At 45.3% G+C, this 21,058-nt stretch overlaps 8 protein-coding genes across 8 annotated transcripts; 2 read left to right on the plus strand and 6 right to left on the minus strand.

The window, feature by feature from the left end:
* Window positions 1–33: 33 nt before the first annotated feature.
* Window positions 34–2,122, minus strand: N7469_006594 (putative plasma membrane antiporter; the record flags this gene model as incomplete). Its single annotated transcript, XM_056645512.1, has 7 exons — window positions 34–488; window positions 550–916; window positions 966–1,400; window positions 1,452–1,625; window positions 1,657–1,781; window positions 1,854–1,922; window positions 2,116–2,122. 7 exons carry the CDS (start codon window positions 2,120–2,122, stop codon window positions 34–36), a joined length of 1,632 nt encoding a protein of 543 aa, XP_056498953.1.
* An 841-nt stretch (window positions 2,123–2,963) lies between these two features.
* Window positions 2,964–4,653, plus strand: N7469_006595 (uncharacterized protein; the record flags this gene model as incomplete). Its single annotated transcript, XM_056645513.1, has 5 exons — window positions 2,964–3,142; window positions 3,199–3,226; window positions 3,275–3,901; window positions 3,952–4,487; window positions 4,542–4,653. 5 exons carry the CDS (start codon window positions 2,964–2,966, stop codon window positions 4,651–4,653), a joined length of 1,482 nt encoding a protein of 493 aa, XP_056498954.1.
* Window positions 4,654–5,041: 388 nt separating this feature from the next.
* On the minus strand, window positions 5,042–5,752 carry N7469_006596 (uncharacterized protein; the record flags this gene model as incomplete). The annotated part of the gene is made up of 1 exon (XM_056645514.1): window positions 5,042–5,752. The coding sequence occupies one exon, from the start codon at window positions 5,750–5,752 to the stop codon at window positions 5,042–5,044; it is 711 nt and encodes a 236-aa protein (XP_056498955.1).
* Window positions 5,753–6,824: 1,072 nt separating this feature from the next.
* Window positions 6,825–8,265, minus strand: N7469_006597 (FAD-dependent oxidoreductase; the record flags this gene model as incomplete). Its single annotated transcript, XM_056645515.1, has 4 exons — window positions 6,825–7,156; window positions 7,212–7,511; window positions 7,562–7,844; window positions 7,903–8,265. 4 exons carry the CDS (start codon window positions 8,263–8,265, stop codon window positions 6,825–6,827), a joined length of 1,278 nt encoding a protein of 425 aa, XP_056498956.1.
* A 940-nt stretch (window positions 8,266–9,205) lies between these two features.
* Window positions 9,206–10,508, minus strand: N7469_006598 (uncharacterized protein; the record flags this gene model as incomplete). The annotated part of the gene is made up of 4 exons (XM_056645516.1): window positions 9,206–9,496; window positions 9,560–10,051; window positions 10,116–10,181; window positions 10,332–10,508. The coding sequence occupies 4 exons, from the start codon at window positions 10,506–10,508 to the stop codon at window positions 9,206–9,208; spliced, it is 1,026 nt and encodes a 341-aa protein (XP_056498957.1).
* A 685-nt stretch (window positions 10,509–11,193) lies between these two features.
* Window positions 11,194–12,873, plus strand: N7469_006599 (putative MFS transporter; the record flags this gene model as incomplete). Its single annotated transcript, XM_056645517.1, has 3 exons — window positions 11,194–11,376; window positions 11,503–11,611; window positions 11,702–12,873. 3 exons carry the CDS (start codon window positions 11,194–11,196, stop codon window positions 12,871–12,873), a joined length of 1,464 nt encoding a protein of 487 aa, XP_056498958.1.
* Window positions 12,874–13,381: 508 nt separating this feature from the next.
* Window positions 13,382–18,130, minus strand: N7469_006600 (putative ABC multidrug transporter; the record flags this gene model as incomplete). The annotated part of the gene is made up of 8 exons (XM_056645518.1): window positions 13,382–13,522; window positions 13,583–13,925; window positions 13,990–14,762; window positions 14,820–15,298; window positions 15,353–15,962; window positions 16,019–16,228; window positions 16,285–17,617; window positions 17,682–18,130. The coding sequence occupies 8 exons, from the start codon at window positions 18,128–18,130 to the stop codon at window positions 13,382–13,384; spliced, it is 4,338 nt and encodes a 1,445-aa protein (XP_056498959.1).
* Window positions 18,131–19,424: 1,294 nt separating this feature from the next.
* On the minus strand, window positions 19,425–21,050 carry N7469_006601 (uncharacterized protein; the record flags this gene model as incomplete). The annotated part of the gene is made up of 2 exons (XM_056645519.1): window positions 19,425–20,328; window positions 20,407–21,050. The coding sequence occupies 2 exons, from the start codon at window positions 21,048–21,050 to the stop codon at window positions 19,425–19,427; spliced, it is 1,548 nt and encodes a 515-aa protein (XP_056498960.1).
* Between the last annotated feature and the right edge of the window lie 8 nt (window positions 21,051–21,058).

The raw sequence follows: 21,058 nt of genomic DNA on the forward strand, positions 1-21,058 counted from the left end.
CATAGCATAGATAATATTCCCGGACCACTCTTGTTAAACCACATCCCTGGCCTGCTCGCAATGATTCGAAGATTCTTTTGAAGAAATCCGACTTATTGGTACTTCATCACTCTGACTTTCCCGCAGCCGAATCATATCCAATTCTTGATGACCGCGGAGTAGCTGGGTCTGATTAGAAATGCATGAGAATCGGTTGTTGACTGTAACCGAGTGTGCGTCTCGATGAACCACGCTGTTATTAGGGATAGGCTCGTTCTCGGAAAGAAGTATCACATCCACGGGATGGTCTTTAATAGTTGCAACCCGAAGTAATCGGTAAATACCATTCAATATTGGAATCGATAGGCCGTGAAAAATAATCGAGAAAAATACCAGCCAATATACCACTGGTGCTATAGCCCGTGTTAAATCATTGATCTCTTTGTCACTCTCTCCGGGATCTGGAAGAAGACGACGCGCATATTCGACATACGAGATAGCCCCCAGACCTACAGATTCACAGATTTTCAATATCAGCTCCGTAAACTTGTCGCAAGTGAGGATATTTACCAATTGGACCGAAATAACCCATGAATAGTGCTTCTTTCCAATCACTGCACACCTTTTGCATAAATCTGTATCCTAAGAGGATAGCCGGGATACGGCGAAATAGAACAATCAAAATTCCCAAACTAACCAGCCGCGAGACAGTTATACCAGTAACCTCTGGGGAATGAAATTGATCCCAGGGCATTACGACACCAATGAAGAGGAATGATCCATAATTCAATGTTGTTTCAATCGTATTGTTGAAGGAATCATGTCGAGCCTCAATCTCGGAATGGTACATGCCATCCCAGTTCAATGCACATCCAGCAATAAAGCAGGCCAAGGTCTCATCCGAGCCAAAGCAACCACATGTGCCAACTACAAACATCTAAATTCGATTATTATCATTGTCCTCTTCGCAGGGGATCTTCACATACTCCAATGGCAACTGGAAACAGCAAAAAGCTCTCTTTATCGATCCATCCTCTCTTTGAAGCCAGGCTTAATCCTTTCCGACTAAGAAATCCAACGAGCAGCCCATACCCCGAGCCGAGGACGACCATATATAGTAGGCCTTCTACAGCCCAATGTGCCAGTGCACGACCAGCATCTCCCCCAAAACGGCCAGTATCCTTCTCTCCAATCCAATCGAGGCCGGATGTATTGCCTTCAGGGCTACTGTTGTATCGCAGGAGGGCAATCGATAGTAAAAGAAAGGGGAATCCGAATCCATCATTTCCACCAGCCTCAGCCGAAATGAACTCGCGCAGGTATCTTCGGACATACTTATCGGCAAAGGGTCCTTTGGCAATTGCTTGGGAGAGAACAGGGTCAATGCAAATTACGCAAGAACCAATTATCAACGCACCCAACTGGAATTATCAGCCGTAGACCCTAGTAGTCGGAAACAAAGATTCACTTACAAAAGATATTTTGGGTATCATCAGCAGTATGAAGCATGATGTGATTATCCAGGAAATTGTCATTAGAGGAAGTAGACATATCATCAACTCGACAAGTCGCAATCTGAGATATCGATTTGGCAATTCGTATCCAACCTTGACCATCTGAATACCGATTACTAACCGAGTGAGGGCCTAAAATATTATTATTAGAAATTGTACAAACCATTCTGGTAGTTGCACCTTTACTCACGTAGGTCAACGCACCCACATCGTCTCCAGCCCAGCGATGGACATCAATCAGGTCTGCGCAGAAGGGGCCAAGGAGAGTTCCGACCACAAATGAAGGCACTAAAACATTAGCAATCATGTAAAGAGGTTGTGAGAGGGGGGGGGGGGGTAGAAAACATTAGGAATACTCACAAGCCTCGCCAAGATACCATCGTTGTTTGATTTTAATAGAAATGAAACCATAAAGAAGACCGAACAGGCCTGTCGAGTGAGCCAATGATCGAGTAAAGGTGAAGGAATATCTTACCAAAAAAGGTCACAGCGATATTAAAGCTACTCAAGTCCAAAATAGGATGAAGCATCATCTGCTAACCAACTGATCGTGAAACAGCTGTTTATTCTTTGTATTAGGAGGAGGCAACTAAATTGTGAGTTACATGAGGGAAATACACACCAGCCATGAGAAATATCCACAAAATGGTGATTCCGACTGATGTATTCAAGGAATGTGCCCTGGATTTGATAGATGTTTGGGCTGTTATCGCGATCCACCACGCCACCCCCCTATCCCTGCGCGTCAAGGCAGCAAGAAATGCGCATTTCAAGTAGAAGTCGCGAATATAGATATATGATTTGCCAACGAGAAGAGAATAATGTTCCCTATGCACGAGAAACTCAGGTTATACAGTTGCAGCTTGTCTAGAATACTTCCAGGTACATAGTACTCTCGTAACTGACGATCAACAAGGCCAGAAACTATATCGGGCATCATCCCTGCTCTGCCGATAAAGCCGCGCAGTCTTACGCCGCACAGATCGACATTGCATTCTCTCGGAGGAACGATGCCCGAGGATATGGCGCGATGAACTACGTGATGTCTCAATCAAGGGATGACTTGCGCGTGGACTTGCAGGGAATTTTGCAAGAAGGGATGATTCTAATTCTTCTGGAAAGCTTGGCTAAAATCTATCTTGGATAGAGAAGATAGTAAGGAACGGACTCAGGAATAGAAGCTTAATATAATTTTAATATATAGAAGAAATTCAATCAGCAAAAAGTTCAAATTCATCCAAAAATTGGGGAAAAAAATATAGATCGAATAAGCCATGAGAACTTGCTTTTGGTCAGTTTCAGCCCCCTTTCTCCTATCAGTCCAAAATGCCTCATCACGTTGTCGGGCTTGTATGCGTGATTTTATCGGGTAAGCTTGCGAATCAGTCAACAATTCGGGTATAAAAAGGAGAAAAGATTCAATTTTGGACAGATTATTCTGAGGATACACATTCTAAACAGATTTATACAATGTCTGGGCAACTCTCTAAGCATTTTCGCGGTTCTTCTAGGACATCTAATGTCTATGGCTCAAGATTTGCTTCGCAAGATATGCCATCACAATATTTCCCGGAAGAGGAAATGCCAAAGGATGTCGCGTATCGTATGATCAAAGATGATCTGGTTCTTGATGGTAATCCGATGCTAAAGTACGCATCAACTCCACTCTATACGTTAAACAATCTGGAGAACTAACAAAGTACAGTCTCGCCAGCTTTGTGACAACTTACATGGTACCTATAGGTTTACCTTACTCTTGAAAATCTACTGACATTTTCCAGGAAGAAGAAGCTGAAAAATTGATCGCCGAATCCTCAAACAAAAATGTCATTGACCAAGAAGAGTACCCGAAATCTGTCGAGATAGAACACCGTTGCATCAACATCTTAGCCAGCCTTTTCCACTCGCCATCAGAAAACGAGCAAGCCACAGCAGTCGGAACAGCATGTATCGGCTCTTCAGAAGCCATAATGCTCGCCGTTCTCGCCATGAAAAAGCGCTGGCAAAATGCCCGCGAGGCAATGGGCAAAGACACGTCTTCACCAAACATCATCATGAGCAGCGGCGTACAAGTATGTTGGGAAAAGGCAGCACGATATTTCGAAATTGAGGAAAAGTTCGTTCTCTGTACAACTACACGCTATGTCATTGACCCAGTACAAGCCGTGGATCTTGTCGACGAGAACACAATTGGAATCTGCGCCATTCTCGGCACGACTTATACCGGACAATACGAGGATGTTAAGGGGATCAACGACTTGCTTTTACAAAGAGGATTGGATACTCCCATCCACGTTGATGCAGCCAGTGGTGGATTCGTTGCCCCATTCGTAAATCCCAGTTTAGAATGGGATTTCGCCTTGTCGAATGTGATTTCGATCAATGTCTCAGGACACAAATACGGACTCGTAAGTCCTCGTCGTTTCCCTTTATAACTAGCCTATACTCATAGCCACAGGTATACCCCGGAATAGGATGGGCACTTTGGAAATCATCATCATACCTACCAGACGACCTAATCTTCAACATCGACTACCTCGGGTCAGATCAACTCAACTTCACTTTGAACTTCTCAAAACCAGCCTCCCATATCATAGCACAGTATTACCAAATGATCCGACTCGGAAGAAGAGGATACACAGCAATAATGGCCAACTTAACTGATACAGCTGATTATCTCGCAAGTCAACTCTCCACCCTCGGCTTCACAATAATGAGTGAAGGAGGAGGAAGCGGTCTACCTGTCGTGGCATTCAGATTGGGTCCACAACAAGGATTCCTCTTTGACGAATTTGCCGTATCTGCAAAACTCCGCGAACGAGGCTGGATAGTTCCGGCGTACACAATGGCCGCTGATGCCGGTATGAGTATGATGCGAGCTGTTGTACGGGAAGACTTTAGTCGGAGTCGATGCGCGAGTTTAATTGGGGATATGAGATGGGCATTGAGGGCTTTAGTGGAAAGGGAGGTTCTCAATGTTCAGCGATATCAAGCGTGAGTCTTTCGGTGTTGTCAGAGGAGCATAGAATGACGGCTAATGTCGCGCAGGTATTTACAAAGTCAGAGTCAGAATCTTCTTGGCATGAAGACGGTATACTTGGAGAAGGCATGTTTGGAGAAGACGTGTGTGCAGGTTAGCCAGGTTGAGCCAAAGGCGTGAACTTGAGGTCTCTGTGTGCGTGCGTGTATGCTTGCTGTCGGATTTCGGTAATTGTGTTTTTATATCACAATATGGAATAGAGGAATTGGTGTGGCAGCCATTTGTATCAACCTGACCGGATAGTCCTTCGATTAAAATAAAAGGCCTATAGAGCAGTGCATTAACGATATGTATGAGTCCGTGGATGAATGCCGATAGAAGTTGATGCATTGACTGGACATAAGAACGCACTGAAGAGGAAGACACTGGTGCACACTTAAATATAAGCTAGCGCTTGGGCAACCGGGTAAAGGATAAGGCTGTAACCCCGGAGTAGTCATACAAACAAAAGTCGGTAAATCAAAATACATGAACATGACACCACAAGTACTGTTCAACAGACCCAGTCCTACTCGAATAGAATGATAGCCTTCAACGAAGAGTTCAACATTGCAAAAGCTTTCCGACTTCTTGCACAGATTTGAGTTATGTGCGACTGCTCGAACTGGTTCTCAGGAGGACCATGCATCAACAGTCGACGTGGTACAGGACCGCGAATGAAATCCGAATTGTTGAAATCCAAAGACATCGCTCCCGCTGCGGCATTCTTGGGGTTAACGTTCAAGAATTTATCCACAACACGGAACCATTCCACTTTAGGTAGGTCGAGAACGACGGCATTACTCTCACTGATGTTGTGAAAGACCATGAGGACAGCACCTGGTGCGGTGAGAGACAGGGCATATCCAAGATTATCGGAGGCATACATTCCTGGACCGAAGCCATCAGAGTAGACATCGTCCATTCGATGAGTTCGAGAAAAACAGATTGTTTGCTCCAAAGCATCCCATGAAAGAGGTCGGAACCAGCAGCCCTGCGGAGGAACAATATATGGTGCCAACACATTGTCGACAACGGCGATCATCTCGGCTGGGTCGCTTCTCCAGGAAATTTTCGTGGCCACGACAGTTGATGGTAAAGTGAATGGAAGCAAATCACAAAGAGGGAGTATGGTGAGTGCATTAAGAGGCAGATTTCCCAATGCGCGTTGATGCAGAGGACTTGGACCAAATGAAGGAACGAAGTCGGAATGGTCATTCAGCCATTGATTGGTGAACATGTTGAGATGTCGATGTCGTAGAATTGATGATGATACAGTAGCTGTGATGTATAAAGCTGAGTGAGAACGAAGAAAGGAGAAGTGAAGAAGAGAAGACAAGGAGAAAAATAAATAAATTGAAGTTGAGTTTGATAGTCAGGTGATTGCGAATAAGGAAGTACTGGATTAGGAAGGAACGAGAATAGACAGATGTGGTGAAAAAAGGAAAGAGCGAGGGATCATGCCGAATCGGGCAAAGCATAAACACGAAGTATAAAATTGTGAACCAGTCGAGTGAATAGGAGCAGAAACAAGAGAAACATGAAGATGAAAGGCATCAATTGAAGAGATTAATATAGATGGCTTGGAGTTCTAAAATAGAAAGTATTTCGTCTAGTGCATCACGGAAAGTGGCCGGTATAAATCTTAATTCAAGGGGGAATAGTAGTAAAGAGGCTACTAAACCTTATGTTGCAATATACTAGCAGTGACATGAGGGGACAAAATGCTTGATATATATTACCTGAGCTTGATAACATCAAGCAATCATTTGCAGATGGATAGACAGACAAGCCACATTGAAGATACTTCATATACTATATGGTATATGCCCAAAAGAATCCCAGAATGGCTTTTGGAGCAGTACCTAATTGGCGTTAGCCCCCTGGCGAACTAGGACAGCAAAATGAGCTGGATGTTAGGTTTCAAGCATGAGTTTGAATAGGTGTGCCATCATAGACATTACAAAGACATTCCATGATAAGCGCATTCCATGCGAGATATACACAACGCACGTATTGATATGCTTAACTCTTTTGAGTCTTGATAGTAGTTTCTATAACATTTGGAAGCTTCTTCGACATACGTCTACTACTGGGAGATCTGAGAGATGTAGACAGAGAATGAAGAGAGAATTATACCTACTAGTTTATTATAGAATTGATAATAGATAATAACCCTAAATAATGTGTGAGTCAATCGGTACAGTGTATAGTTGGATCCCATGGGAGACTCTTTTACACTGTTGTCGACTTTTGCTTCACCTACTTTCTATCAACATATTCATCAAATCAAGGTTACTTTTTGCCCCAATTTATACCGCATTGCCGCTTGATTCAGAGCCTTTTTTGAGAGACCTAGCAGAAACCAATGGACTACCTTCAATCTTGGAAAAGTCATGCGCATCTAAGCATGCCTGTCGAGAATCGAGAAAACTCGGTTCCACTCGGGCAAAAATTGCTCGCTCGTACCTTTCCAGAGATGCAGAGAGGGATTCCAAAGTAAAAGATCTGAAAGGGTCAGCAAGGAAGCATTGCATAGGAGAATTATGCCAAATCGCAGTGACATACTCTGAGTCTGCCATGTTCACACTGTTCACCAAGTCCAAGACATCAACAATGGCATTATTAGCCCCTTCTCCGCGAACTTCGTCGTCTTGAGTTAGCCAGTCTCATTCGAATCAAGGTAATTCTAGACATACACATCGTCATAGTATGCGCTGAGTCCCCCATCAGTGCGACTCGAGTGTATGCATGTTCCCGGCCAGGCCGGAATATCCAGTCTTCGATCCGAATGGATCGTGCCTCTGCTTCAACAGGCAATTTCTGCACCAGTGACCTGAATGGTTCCGCCCAGTTTTCTGACAGTGTCTTCATGAGGGCAATGCGATCGGAGTTTGAAACCGGAACCTTTATGCCCTTCGTGTCAGCCCAAGACACAATAATCTGGACGTGATATCGGTCCCGACTACTTTCATCAAAATTACTTGGTGTATCCAGGACTATTCATGATCAGTCAGTTAGCTCCATATGGGAAGCAGATAGGGCATACAGCTGAAGAAGAGAAACACATCAGTATCAGGGTGTGATCCCTGGAAAATATACGGGTCGATATTCTGAACACCACCCATCTCCGCCGCCGAATACAGCGTGGACGCTCCAAGAAGCTGGACAGGTAGAGGGTTCATCACAGCATCTGGGTATAAGATCTGTCGTGCGCGCGATCGGGCACCATCACAAGCGATGAGTAACTTTCCCTCGTATCTGGAACCATCATCGAAGCTGCAAGTCACACTATCCGCTGTCGATTCGATAGACCGGAGTGATTTATCCCACTACTTCCATCAGTCAAACACGTCCACGTATATCCCTAGTCAAATTGTAAAGGCCTACCTTGACATCCAGTCCCGTCGTCAATAACTCTCTTAACCTCCCCCGATTGACCCTAATGCGCTCCTCGGCAGGAACGTTGTACAACGCCTCTCCCGATTTGAGATCGAAGAATTGAAATCGTCCAACATCACCACGCGCAGCTGCATCTTTATTAACAAAGATCTCTGGAAATCGCTGCACCAATTCATCCGGTAATAGATGACGAAGCGCAGGGAGAGCCCAATGTAGAGTCAATCCCCAGCCACCAGTCCGGGCATCAAGGGCCGAGTCGCGGTCGAAAATTTCAAAGGGAATCTGTTTGCTTTGAAGATATTGTGCGAGAATGAGGCCTGAAATGCCTGCACCAACTATGAGGATCGTCATTAAGTCGAAAGTCGTCTCTGTGTAGCCGTGCACGCAGTTTGCTTTACAGGGTACAAGGAGTGCAATCAAGGAGTCTTACCCTGAACACGGTGACCGCGGTAGTAAGCACCTAATCCGCTATAGAGCGAATACAATGCAATACGCAGAATCCAATTCTATTTTTCGTATAATACCAGATCATGCAATACGGAAACTTTAGCAGCGCTTGCGTGGCTCGATGTGGAATACTGAAGCGTCTAATGCATCTCTAAATTAAAAGAGGATGTCTGTCACCGTCCTCGTCTTGGGTCCATAAATGAACTATCTCTAGTGTGAGGCTACTCGGTTTGCGCCTGGGAATGCCAATCCGTTTCCATTTACCTAATTCACTCACCTAGCTCAATTCTACTCCGTTCAAGGCCAATCCTGAAGTAAGCTAGACACGCCGGACTCCGCCGAGCGCCCTTCGCCGCCCCATGATCAGCGTCTGGGCACCAACTTAATCCCTGTCAATGAGTCCTAATAGGCAATCTTCCCTAGGGAGGATGCAGCTAGTCAATCTAAGTGGATCCAACTCATAGGCAACACTGTATATCATTTGTAGATCGGATGACCCACTGACTGGGGCCGCGAAGTGCAACCGGAAGCCCGACCCGAATCGTCAATGGATTGAGTTAGACGTGGCGTGAACCCTGCACTAGCTTAAAGCTACAATAAAGTATCTCCTCGAGAAATGAGAACTCTTAAAGTTCATACCAGTGTTGGCAACAGATTGGATTGGGGGCCATTCCGAATCTTGCAGGTTGATCAATCCTTCGACCCGATTATTTATTACATACAGAGTACCTAGAGTACAAAATCACAGATTCAAATATACATTTCGTACCAGTGATATTAGTTATTAGTAAATACTAGCCACGCTCTGGTGATACTAGTACAACCATCCAAATATGCCAGTGTATCATATAGGATCCTTTGGCGATGTAAGCGTATCCCTCGAAACCCGATATTCAACCGTCATCTCAATGCCACCATGGGACGGCTCCCGGGTGGCCAGTATCAGCTCCTCACTTGGCGTGCGTTTTGGCGCACTAGCGTGCGACTGCAGCTGCGAGCGTGCATCCTTTGACCAAGTCTCCATAGCGTAACTTCGGCCATGACTATCATAGTATTTCCGTCCACTATTCGAGCGGAAATCGCGGACATAACCCTTTAACAGGGGAGCGAGGTATGGCACGCATGTAACAATGTTCTAGAAGGGTTAGTCGTAAATATTGAGTAGACCAGTGTCATGTTCCTGAAAGGAGAGACATACCCCCACATTGAACTCGATTGTTCCCCAAAGTACCAGCATCGTAGAGTTTCCATCGCCAAATGCAACACGGTGGATCTGGGTGAGTCGAAGAATCGAGCAGATTGTCGTGAATAGGCCCAACAAGAAAAGACAAACCACGCCTGCTTTCTGTGCAGGTTTGATGTTTAATCGGAGAAGTAATGGAATAGGTAGGAAAATAATCACGACGTCGCAAATGATTGTGAAAATTGCGAGGCCGTAAAATGTCGCTCCAACTGGAAGACAAGAACCGGGTTCATCTTTCTTCCATGCCTTTTTAACGGGTGTGCAGCTGAAGATCAATACCAAAGCTCCCACAATATGGCCAATGGTCGATAATGCGATGACTATCCAAATGACTATGCGGTAGATGCTTTTTGAGGTGCCCTCAAGTAGTCGTAGGTAGCTAAGACAAAGAGAAGTTTTGAACCCGGCGATACCAATCTGATAGAATGGACGGCCGGCGTAATTAATCTGGGAAAAGATAATTAGTTTGCTTTTGAATGTATCAGAGGGGATGACCTTCTTGCTATCTCACCTTTGTATATGTAGCCAGGTCTACCTTTGGTCGCAGCTTGAGTGGAAGACCAAGTCCAAATCGCGACTCTGCTCACCGAACTTAGTCTCTAAACAATTCTTAGGTGGTATAAAACAGTCTCACGAGCAATACAAAGGCCGCTATAAATGATACTGAATATCTACACGCAGTCAGCACTCCGCTATCCGATCATCACAGCTAATACTTGAAACTCACCATGCTCATAATCATCACATAATCTGCAGCTCCAAGTCGGCTCGCTTGCGCCCGCATAAATAAACGCAAGCAGACAGTCACCACCATCAAAGTAGTCAAACTCAAGCAAACGCCCAATATCACCGGATACTGCGACGCAGCTTCAACCTCCGGGGTCGCATTGTATACCCATCCCATCACGCCGAGCTAAAGGGAGAACATCGACATTGATGAAAGGAGGAATAATCCACGTGGAGTGGAGGATACTTGAAGAAAATATGCGCGGAAAATATTCAAGCGAGTTATTCCCGGTCTGTTCCATCCATACAGGGTAATGAAAAAGGAATTTCCTGGGTACATTGCCCTAGGAGAAAACCTTCACCCCTTGCGCCCCGAGCCCGAACCACCCCCCCCCCCCCCCCCAACTACCAATAATTCCCACATAAAACATGACAATTACAATTCTCATCGCGTGAAACAAAGAAAGTGCCACCGATCTAGATCTCGTACTAGGAGAAACGAACCCGTCCCCACCGAATCCTACCATCGATTAGCGTGAGTATCGGAGGATCTCGCCGATCTCGTTGGTCAATGATATTGACTCCATTGTCTCAAAGTACTACATCTCCACGCGAACGCACAATCCAATAGTGACCTGGGTCAAAGTGGTAGGCTAGTGTGGTACTAACTCATTAGAGGTACATATGCTGATACTACACTAGTTACACGCCAATACAAGTGCCACCTGTGCGCATATCTGCAAAACTCTCTTGTTTTAATCTTTGCCATCCCACATTTCCCCTACAGCCAGCACACCCCAGCTTCTGGTTTCCTCCGTCTGTTCACCCGGGAAGGATTCAGAAGACTGTCACAGCTTAAAAAAATGGGTGAAAAAGGCCCCGAAATTCACACGGTAGACCGTGATGACGCGGTCGTTTACCTCGAAGGCCACAATGTACAAGCGAATGTCGATCTCAACGCGCTTCGACGAAAGATTGATCGGCGTCTATTGCCGTATATGTTTTGCTGTTATGTTTTGCAGTTCTTAGACAAGGTCATGTTGAATGTAAGTTGAATCGAATTTTGAATCTGTCGCACGTCGATCACGGATCTACAGGGCCGTCTATGTACGCAGATGGTCGATCCGAAGATTACACATTGCAGCACAAGCTGATATTATATTCGTTTTTAGTACGCAGCTGTTATGGGGATCAAAGTACACCTCAACCTGACTGGAAACGAATTTTCCAACACGGCATCCTGGTTCTTCATTGCGTATCTCATTGCCGAAGTCCCGAATGGTAAGTCTACCCCTTGCTTCACTATCTACACCACGCGTCTGCCATGCTCCAAGCAGTAGCAATAGCATCTGGATCTGACTCGATATCTAGTATATTTCTTGCAAAAAGTACCCGCAGCAAAATGGCTCGGAGGAAATGTCTTTCTCTGGGGCGTTGCAGCAGCAGCATCGGCCGGCGCAAAAGATTACCCTACTTTACTCGTTGCGCGAATCTTCTTGGGTATCTTTGAGGCTACTGTTGGACCATCATTGATGCTTATTAGTAGTCAATACTATACACGTAGTGAACAAGCGCCTCGATTCACCTTTTGGTACATGGGACTAGGTGCGGCGCAAATTATTGGCGGCATCATCTCCTTTGGTTTCCAGCATGTCAAGAACGCTGACCTCGAAGGATGGCGTATAATGTTCCTCGTTCTTGGTCTTGTCACATCTATTGTCGGTACATTGACTTTCTTCTTTATCCCTGACACCCCAATCAAGGCGAAGTGGCTCTCCGAACAGGAAAAGGTTGCTCTTCTCCAACATGTCAGCTCGAACCAAACAGGTGTATGGAGTACAAAGCTGAACATCAAACAAATTGGCGAGGCTTTGCTTGACACCCAACTATGGCTGATAACCATCACGACAATCCTCATCTCCGTTTCCAGCGGCGTGGTAACAACGTATTCGTCAACTCTAATCGCCAGCTTTGATTTCTCAGGACCCATCTCTGCCCTCTTAAATACACCCTCTGGTATAGTCAGTATCTTCTTCACTTTACTAGTCGGCTACGGCATCCGCAAAACCTCCCATCGATGGGCCTGGAATGTTCTCTGTACTATCCCAGGTATAATCGGCGGCGGATTGCTGTCCTTCCTACCAAAGACCAACACAGCCGGCGTCCTCATCGGCATATACCTCGTCAACGCAATTGTCGCCACCCTTCCAATCCTCTACCAAATCACCATGGCAAATACAGCAGGTCACACCAAGCGTGCTTTCGCGAGTGCTCTAGTCGCAGGTTCATTTTCCGTTGGAAATATCATTGGCCCACAAACGTTCCAAGCAAAAGATGCACCTGACTATCGACCGGCAAAAATCGCGGTCTTGGCAACTCAAGCTGCGGCAGCCTTTTTATCCGTCGTCCTTTTTGCGTACTATTTCTTTGCAAATCGTCGCCGGGATCAGAAGATGGGGCGTGTTGATGAGGGAATGATTGATGAGACGAAGTGGGCCGGGTTAACTGATAAAGAGAACCCGCATTTCAGATATGCGTATTAAGGGTTGACGAGATATGCAATTCAAAAGAGTGAATGAGTTTGAATGTAGTAATTATATAGTGTATAGTGTGGTCACGGCGTGTCAATTTGAGTAATTCACTGCTTTCATGAACTCTCGATGATGCACTCGGGATACTCTTTATATGTACTATGTCTCCAAGACTCGTCCACCGAGATCGTATCAGAAACAAAGGAGGCTCCAGGACTGAAGCAAAGTCAGCTTAACTGTCGATTCCAATTCAATTGGATGGTCTATAGCTATTAATCTAGATCAATTTGGTCTCTTGTCAGATCATTCTACGCAATCTTGTGACACATTAGCATTACATTTCACTACAGTTTTAAAATTTGACCAGAAGTATACAGAAGCAATTAAGCGATATAGAAATCCTTGTCAAGCCTCGAGAGGAATTGTAATAACTAACTAGCAAATTTTTGAACACCTCAAATGCCACTATGTACTCGCTATCGCTATGCACAAACTATCATGCAAAATATGTACCACCGGATTACTTCCTCCAGAAAGGCTTCATAACAGAACGAACATAAACAAGAAGATAAACCATCAAATAGTTCGTGATGGTGAAAGCAAGGAAAATACCAAAATAAGGCCACATTTTGGATTCATCAAGGCCGATTCCAGATAGATACTATACTTAGATTAGCATTTCGCTTCACGTTTTCAAGCTTCGCGCCGGGAATAAACTCACATCATCACCATAGCTGTATTGACAGTATCCACATGTGCCGGTACTATTCTCGTTGGAGAGATACCCGACACCCTTGTCAGCCAGCCAAGAGCCAGCATATTCACCACAGGTCATACCGGGTGGACTCTCAAAAAGAGTTAATTCGCTTTCCGAGCAGACGACATTCGTTCCACCGAGCACTGCAGTCAAGACTCCTCCAATCCAGTAAGTGAAAGGTGTCACGTAGTACATGGTGTACTTCCAGAAGGCGGGCATCTGCTCATGAGGACGAAGAATGCCGTTGAATAACTCGCACATGATTATGAAGAAGGGCATAAGAGTTGCGGCAACCATTGAGTCGGAGCTGAAAAAAAAAAAACATTAGTATACTCATCATAGCAAAACAAAATCAAATATTAAGCACCTACCTCAGGGCAGCAATCCATTGACCCCAGGATGTAGCGAAAAGGAAGAAAAGGAAGAACATCAGGAAGCTGTATCCCGCAGCAAGCCCAAGTGGAAGTCCAACCATAAAATAATATAAGACGTAGAAAATTGTTCCACCGATGATGGCATAGGGTATTTCGGAAATAATCTGCGCAGTGCTGAATGCTATCCACCCATAAAGACCACTTGGACCTTCTCTCGCAAGCCAGATATCACGGTTCAATATGAATCGCATGGAGATAGCGTTGATGAATTCAGGAACAAGCATGAGAACCAAGAAACACGAGAAAGCCTTAGATTGGAGATCGGTCGTACTATCTCCGATTTGGAGGTAAGTGAGGCCGTTGATGAGTGCGTGTAGGAATGATGCGTATAATCTCGAATACGGATACTCCGCTGTTCTCCAGAATTGTCGACTGGTCCGCTGAGTGAGGAGAATTATCTGCTGATAAAGAGGTGGTAAAGATGGAGCTGTTGTCGTCAGGCCAGTACTGTTCGTGCGGATATCGGAGATTTCTTTTTTGACAGTGTTTGCCTCTTCGGAACTACGCCAGACTGATGCCCAATTAGTCTGAGCTCCAGATGTCTTCATACCTCCAACAACAACTTCGATCAGGAAGTCAGCGGCATTGGTGACTTTCTCGGGATTGTGACCATGCTTGGTGAAGTATTCGAAGATAGCCTGGCCTGATTTCCCAACAGGTCCGAAGTAATATGTGCTTCCTCCAGGGCTAAGGGCAAGAACGCGGTCGAACTGAAATGACATTGTTAGATTGCAAAGCTTGCAAAATTGGGGGAATCATCAACAAACCTCTTCAAATTGTTGCTGGTTCGCTTGGTGTATAGTACACAAAACAGCAAGTCCCTGGTCTGAAAGACGTCGAAGGAGAGCAACGATACTAGTTGCGCCTTGGCTGTCCAATCCACTGGTAGGTTCATCAAGAAACAAGAGTAGTCTGGGCCGAGCACAAAGCTCTACTCCAATGGTAACTCTTTTCTTCTTCTCGATGTCCAAAGATCCAATCACCGCATTCTGCAGATCAACCAGATCAAGCGTTTGCAATACAGTTTCCACATATGCCAGCTTTTCTTCCTTGGGAAGACTATGATCTTGTCGAAGGAGAGCAGAAAATTCAAATGCCTCGCGAATTGTGCCGCTCTCGTCGTGGATATCCATTTGTTGGCAGTATCCGATTTGTCGATTGAATGAATCATCAATTGGCCGGTTATCCACGTACATTGAACCGGCGAGAATTCCAGCGCTAGGTCTCTGTGTCAGTGCAGTTAACACTATTAACTATTAGCAATTGAAGCTGAGTCTACTCTCTCTCCATATAAACTTACAAGTCGATTTTCCTGCTCCAGAAGCTCCGACCAAAGCTGTCAACGTTCCCGGTTTGCAGTATCCATTGACTCCATCAAGCAGTTTCCGATTCTCCTTGCCGATCTGCACATTGAGCTCTAAGTCTGACCATGTGAATGTAGATTCAGTGGCAGTCAGACTCTGTTCAAGCTTGGCTGCTTGAGTCTCAGCGGGGGGTGCTTTGTGATCAACCGGGACGGACTTTGTCTCTTCGTCAGACTCAAGAGTCTTCTTCCGGTTGAACCATCTCTTAGAAGCTCGGTATTGTATGGGGCCGGAATTATCAAGCTCCCATTCCATCACTTCACTAAGCCAACAGGTCATTGCAACAAAGACAACCGTGAAGAGACAAAGAATGCCAAAGTTCCGCCAAACATGGCTATAGTAGAATCCATAGTGAGCAGCCAAATAATCGTCTCCATTTACAATGGTGCTTCCAATCTTACTGCCAGCGTAGGCACAGGTCTGGTATGCGATATCACTGTAGTTGGAACCTGCTGGTACAATCGAAGAGGGTGTGCAGGTGAAGTTCACATTGTGGAATTCAGCGGCCATGACTGCCTCGTATGTGTATAAAGCAGGCGTTGTGTACTAAAAGGCGTCAGCATAAACAGTATATCTTCGACTAAAGGATCAATTGTACTTACTGCTATCCAACCAACCCAAGGGACATCTTGAATCATCTTGTCGACTGACAAAACGTAACCACCAAATACAATGCAGAATAGCACAGATACTCCACAGTACCGCAGTGCAACTTCAAAATTGCTAGACATTCCCGCAAAGACTCGGAATTGAGCAGTCAGACACACTGTGCAGGTGTAAATGAACAAGAAGTCGATGAAGAAAGGACCAGCCTGTGATTGTTAGCAAAGACATGCTCAAAATCTTGTGGTTCGACAGATAAACTTACATCATGGCGCAACCCAGCTAGGAAATACATCACGATGAGATATAGCAGGGTGAGAAAGGCAGTTAGAATCATATCCTGCATGACTCGTGCCAAACACACAGCACTAGGTCGTACAAAGGCAAACTTTTTTTGTCGACTCAGAATATCTCTTCCCTGCATGGCATCTTCTAATTCGGACATTTGCAGCCAAGCTAGCAAGATGGAAGAATAGAAAAGCACACCGCCACGTGAATACATTCCTTCGGTTGTCTGGGGTTGGTTGTAAAACATGGATCCAATCAATAGGCCATAGACCACGCAAGAGATGAATTTGATATAAAGAGGACCCATGTGTCCCTTCAATTGCCACATTTGCCGTTGGGCACATAAAACAACCTGTCGGAATAATGAGATAGTGTACGGAGACTTGGACGATACGAATCGAGATTTATCGCTCTGGATATTTTTCTTGAACTCCTCAACACTATCACATTCAGAACCAGTTCGACAAGATCCATTTCCATTTGCTTTCCCGCTGACACGTTGGTCGTCGTAGTTCTCGACTGATCGCTGAACATTCTTGTATGCAAAGCTCTGTCGGAAGGCTGTCTCAAGCTCAATCGGGCCCTTGGGAGCACGATCCTCCCAACCAGCGCGGAATCGTCGACGTTCGGGGACTGTAATGCTAGTAAGAAAATCGGAGGTGGTTTGCATTTCAGCACATTCATATCCCAAATCTTCGAAGTATCGCTTTGTCTGGTTTGCTGGGCCTTGGTATAACATTCGGCCTTCGTCAATAAGAAGTACCTTGTCCATCAGTTCGTATATGGCATCCGAGGCTTGATAAAGTGTGAGCAGAGTAGCCTTGCCACAGGTGTCGGTCATGATTCTCAAGCTTCGAGCATAGTCCAATGCAGACGATGCGTCAAGACCACGAGTTGAGTTATCCCAGCATGTAACCGATGAGTCTGTAGCTAAGGACTCAATGATAGAAATGCGCTTCCGTTCACCACCAGAAACACCACGGATGTACTCATTGCCAACCAATGTGTTCATCGTGTGGGACATGCCAAAAACACGGCCATAGATCTCCAGGTACCGCGGAATGCGATCTTGGTAACGCTTGGGGGTCTTGCTCTGAAGTGCAAACTCGAGGGTCTGTCTCACAGTTAACGTCGGGAAGTGCACATCATCTTCAGGCACGTATGCCACAGCACTTCGGTAATGCTTGCGGACTTCCTCTGGGCATAGGCCAGAGTAATCGATGGAGCCAGTGACTCCGAGGAATGAAGAATGGTGGCCAGCAATAGTTCGAAGAAAAGTTGAACATCCAGCTCCTGGGCGACCTAGAACTCTGCACAGCGTCACGTCAGTACTGAAAATCTTCTGGGTATATTAAGGATTCATTCACAACATACAGCATCATTTCGCCGCTTTCCACAACACCAGAGAAGTCTCGAATAAGCTGACGTCCATCTTCGGGCTTTTTCGCCGATGCCCAGGGTTGAATAGTCCATTCGTAAATATCCTGGAAGGTCAAAGTCCGCCACAATGCCGTTCCCAGGGTTTTCACATTAGCATGACCATCGCCGTCACCCCATGTTGAAACAGACTGAAAGCTAACGCCCAGGTTTGAGCGCTTCTTCCCTCCTTGAACCTGTTCCTCTAGAAACTTGTCAAACGAGGAATGAGGCTCGGGATATTGTACCGGGCCAGAATGGCTCTTCTCAGTTAACGTGCGATGGATGTCGGCAATAGCATCTTCATCCTCGTGGGAAACCTGCACGCGAGGGCCGTGATCTTCACATGAAGCCTCGTGCCCCGCAGTAAAGGACGCCTGGGGGCGTGAGTGTAAAGGAGCAGGCATGAGTGTATACTGAAGATTAAACGCTGCTATGATGAGACACGGAAGAAGAAACGCATTTGCATATTTGTGTGATGATAAGAAGAGGCGGCGATGGAGAACATCTTTAATTGATAGAACCAGAAGTCCAGAATCAGATCCGAGGAAAATCCAGAAGGGAAGCCAAGCTACAATATGACTATGAATTAACACCTGACCAATCACAGCACCATCATATAACATAAAAAAATGGATTAAAAAAAGATCCCTCAGCTAAAGAGATCCGATGGGTCCGGATATTCATGATGAGCAATGACATTGAATGGTCCGGGGATATAGCATGGCCAATAGCGGATCTTGAAGGTTAAATTGCCCACGAGGGACCGCCACTACGAACAAGGAACAGGCTGATTCTTTCATGACTGCGCAAGTTTGCCCTAATTCGGTAAAACGCTGGAGAGAAAGGCCCGCGCGGAGACCGCGGGAGCCGAACAGAATCAGGAAGCCAAGAGGAGAGTGATCCACTATGAACCACAGGACGAAGCGGAAGTGGATTGGACGAGGATGACAGCGGGCAATTTACATACTGTAGTAGACAGGCGGTGACAATGTTTGCGCGGCTATCTCGTCAGAGGGTTTTTTAATCAATTGACGATGATAGGAAGTTGTTTTGCGGGATGGAGCTGCTGTTTTAAGCTGGTGGGAAATGCATGATGCAGGCGAAAGTGGTGGTCCATGCAGCCTGTCATGGCATCATTGGTGGATCGACATGCAGAAAATGTCCGTAAGCTGACAATTTGTATAATCAATGAGAAATTAGTGTCTTGGAAGTTGCGGTGATGAAAGAGATGAGGTTGTTTGAAGTAAGTAGATATGCATTTTATACCGTTGGCTTTTTATGGATGGCTCAGACTTTGCAACGGAGAATAACAATTCCTATTAGCTATTCTACTTGATCTTCTATACACAATCTTGTGATTCAGATCTTGGTGTTCGAAATAGTCTGATATTTGGAAGATATGTACTTCATTGTACGAAAACTAGCAGAGATTGTCTGCTGACGTGCGTGAAGACCTATCTTTGTAGAAAAACCGCTGTCCAATATTTCCTTTTCAAATTGTTCCACTTGAAGATTTTTTCGATCCTTTTTATACCTAATTGACGACCTTGTATCTTCTATTCTAAACGTAACTCTTGATTACATATCACAAAATTCAATAATTATAATGAACACCTTTCCCACGCATCACATCATGTTTATTGACAACTTTTGTCAACCAAACAATATCTCCGCTGCACACTGGAGCAACAGATCCCTCTAATACCCATTCTTATCAACCCCATTCTCACGATAAACCTGCAAACTATACTTAGCAAATTTACTCCTCGATCGAATCCGCTTCCCATATCTCGTAAAAAGCGGCGGAATAATACAGAAAAGTGTCGCGAACGCAGCCAATATAGAAGCAGCAACATTAGCCCCAAGCCCTTCAAACATTTCAGTCGCAAATAGCGGAAATACAGCCGACATTGAAGAACGAAGAAGTTGCACTGCTGCAAATCCACTAGCCGCATATCCCATATAACTATCCGCCAAATATCCGGCAAGCACAGAGTCAAATTCATTCACAGCATATCCAATTAAGACGAGTGCAGCCGCAGAAACGAGCCAGTGAACATTAGTGACTAACGGTGGGATCGTCCATGCAAACCACCACAACCCACCAGCCAGAATTGGAGCACCGATAGAAAAGCCAAGCAGCTTATGCTCTGGCTCAAGAGGGACGCATTGCTCTTTATATTTCTGGATAATGCGAATATCCTGAATCCTGGTGAGCATTCCAGACAAAAGACCCACGCAAATGGCAATGAATGGAAGATAAGAAGATGTAGCTGAGAAGCCCATTGATTTATAGATAGGAGGCAATGCTTCAGTGAAGAGATAAATCAGTGCAAATGCCACTGCACTCATGATTGCCACCATGAAAACGATTGGCTCTGTAAAAAATAGTTGGATAGGTCGGAAAAGACCGATGCGAATAAATGTCATCAGATCTGGGGTGTGATCTGGGTTTAGTGCTCTCAGGGTTTGAATGCCACTTTGTTCACGTATCTTGGAGACCTCTTTCTCTAGGACAGAGGATGGTCGTGATTCACGAATTCCAAATAAGAGGAGTGTGACGATTGCTGTGACGACGGCGGCAATGCGAAATACCCATCTCCTGTTTCAATCAGCATGTTTCTTTTAAGCAGTACTCAGTAAGGGTTGGTGTAGTAAGCATAGAGTATTCTGAACTTACCAGCTGAGTGCCACAGTAATATAAATACTCATAATAGGACCCAAAGCAAGACCCATATTAGCCACAATAGCCCACAGAAAGATAAGCCATACCCGATCCTTCGAGTTATACATATCTTCAATACTTCCCGCAACAACAATAGCAGGAATAGCAGACAGAAAGCCCGAAAAGAATCGTCCAACAACAACCGCAGCCAAAGTCGGAGCTAATCCAACGATCAAACAGAAGATGCTATACAATCCCGTACTAATGATATAAAGCTTCTTCCGACCAAATGCCTCGGACCAAGCCGGAAAGATAATTCCACCAAACATCTGCCCAAACAAAGAAAGCGAAACAAAAAGGAAAATAGCCAAAGTCTTCCCAATTCCAAATTCATGACGCGCATGATCTGCTGCTGAACTTCCAGCCGTACTGACAGAAGTAGTAAAAAGATCCAAGAAGATAACCAGGCCAGTATCGTATATCTTACGAGAAGCCGACCAATTGCGCGGATGTCTTTTATTCGTCACAGACCATCGAATCGACTGTCCATCTGGCGTGAATTCCAGCCCATGTTCCTCCAATAAAGTCTGAACATTATCACCACTTGCATCGAGACGAGGAAGTTGTAACGATTCCTCAGGGACAGATATTCCCCCCATAATGAAGC

This window comes from Penicillium citrinum, assembly GCF_028827155.1.
Source record: "Penicillium citrinum strain IBT 23319 chromosome Unknown utg000006l:1.0-3011923.0:1.0-3012962.0, whole genome shotgun sequence".
NCBI lineage: Eukaryota > Fungi > Ascomycota > Eurotiomycetes > Eurotiales > Aspergillaceae > Penicillium > Penicillium citrinum.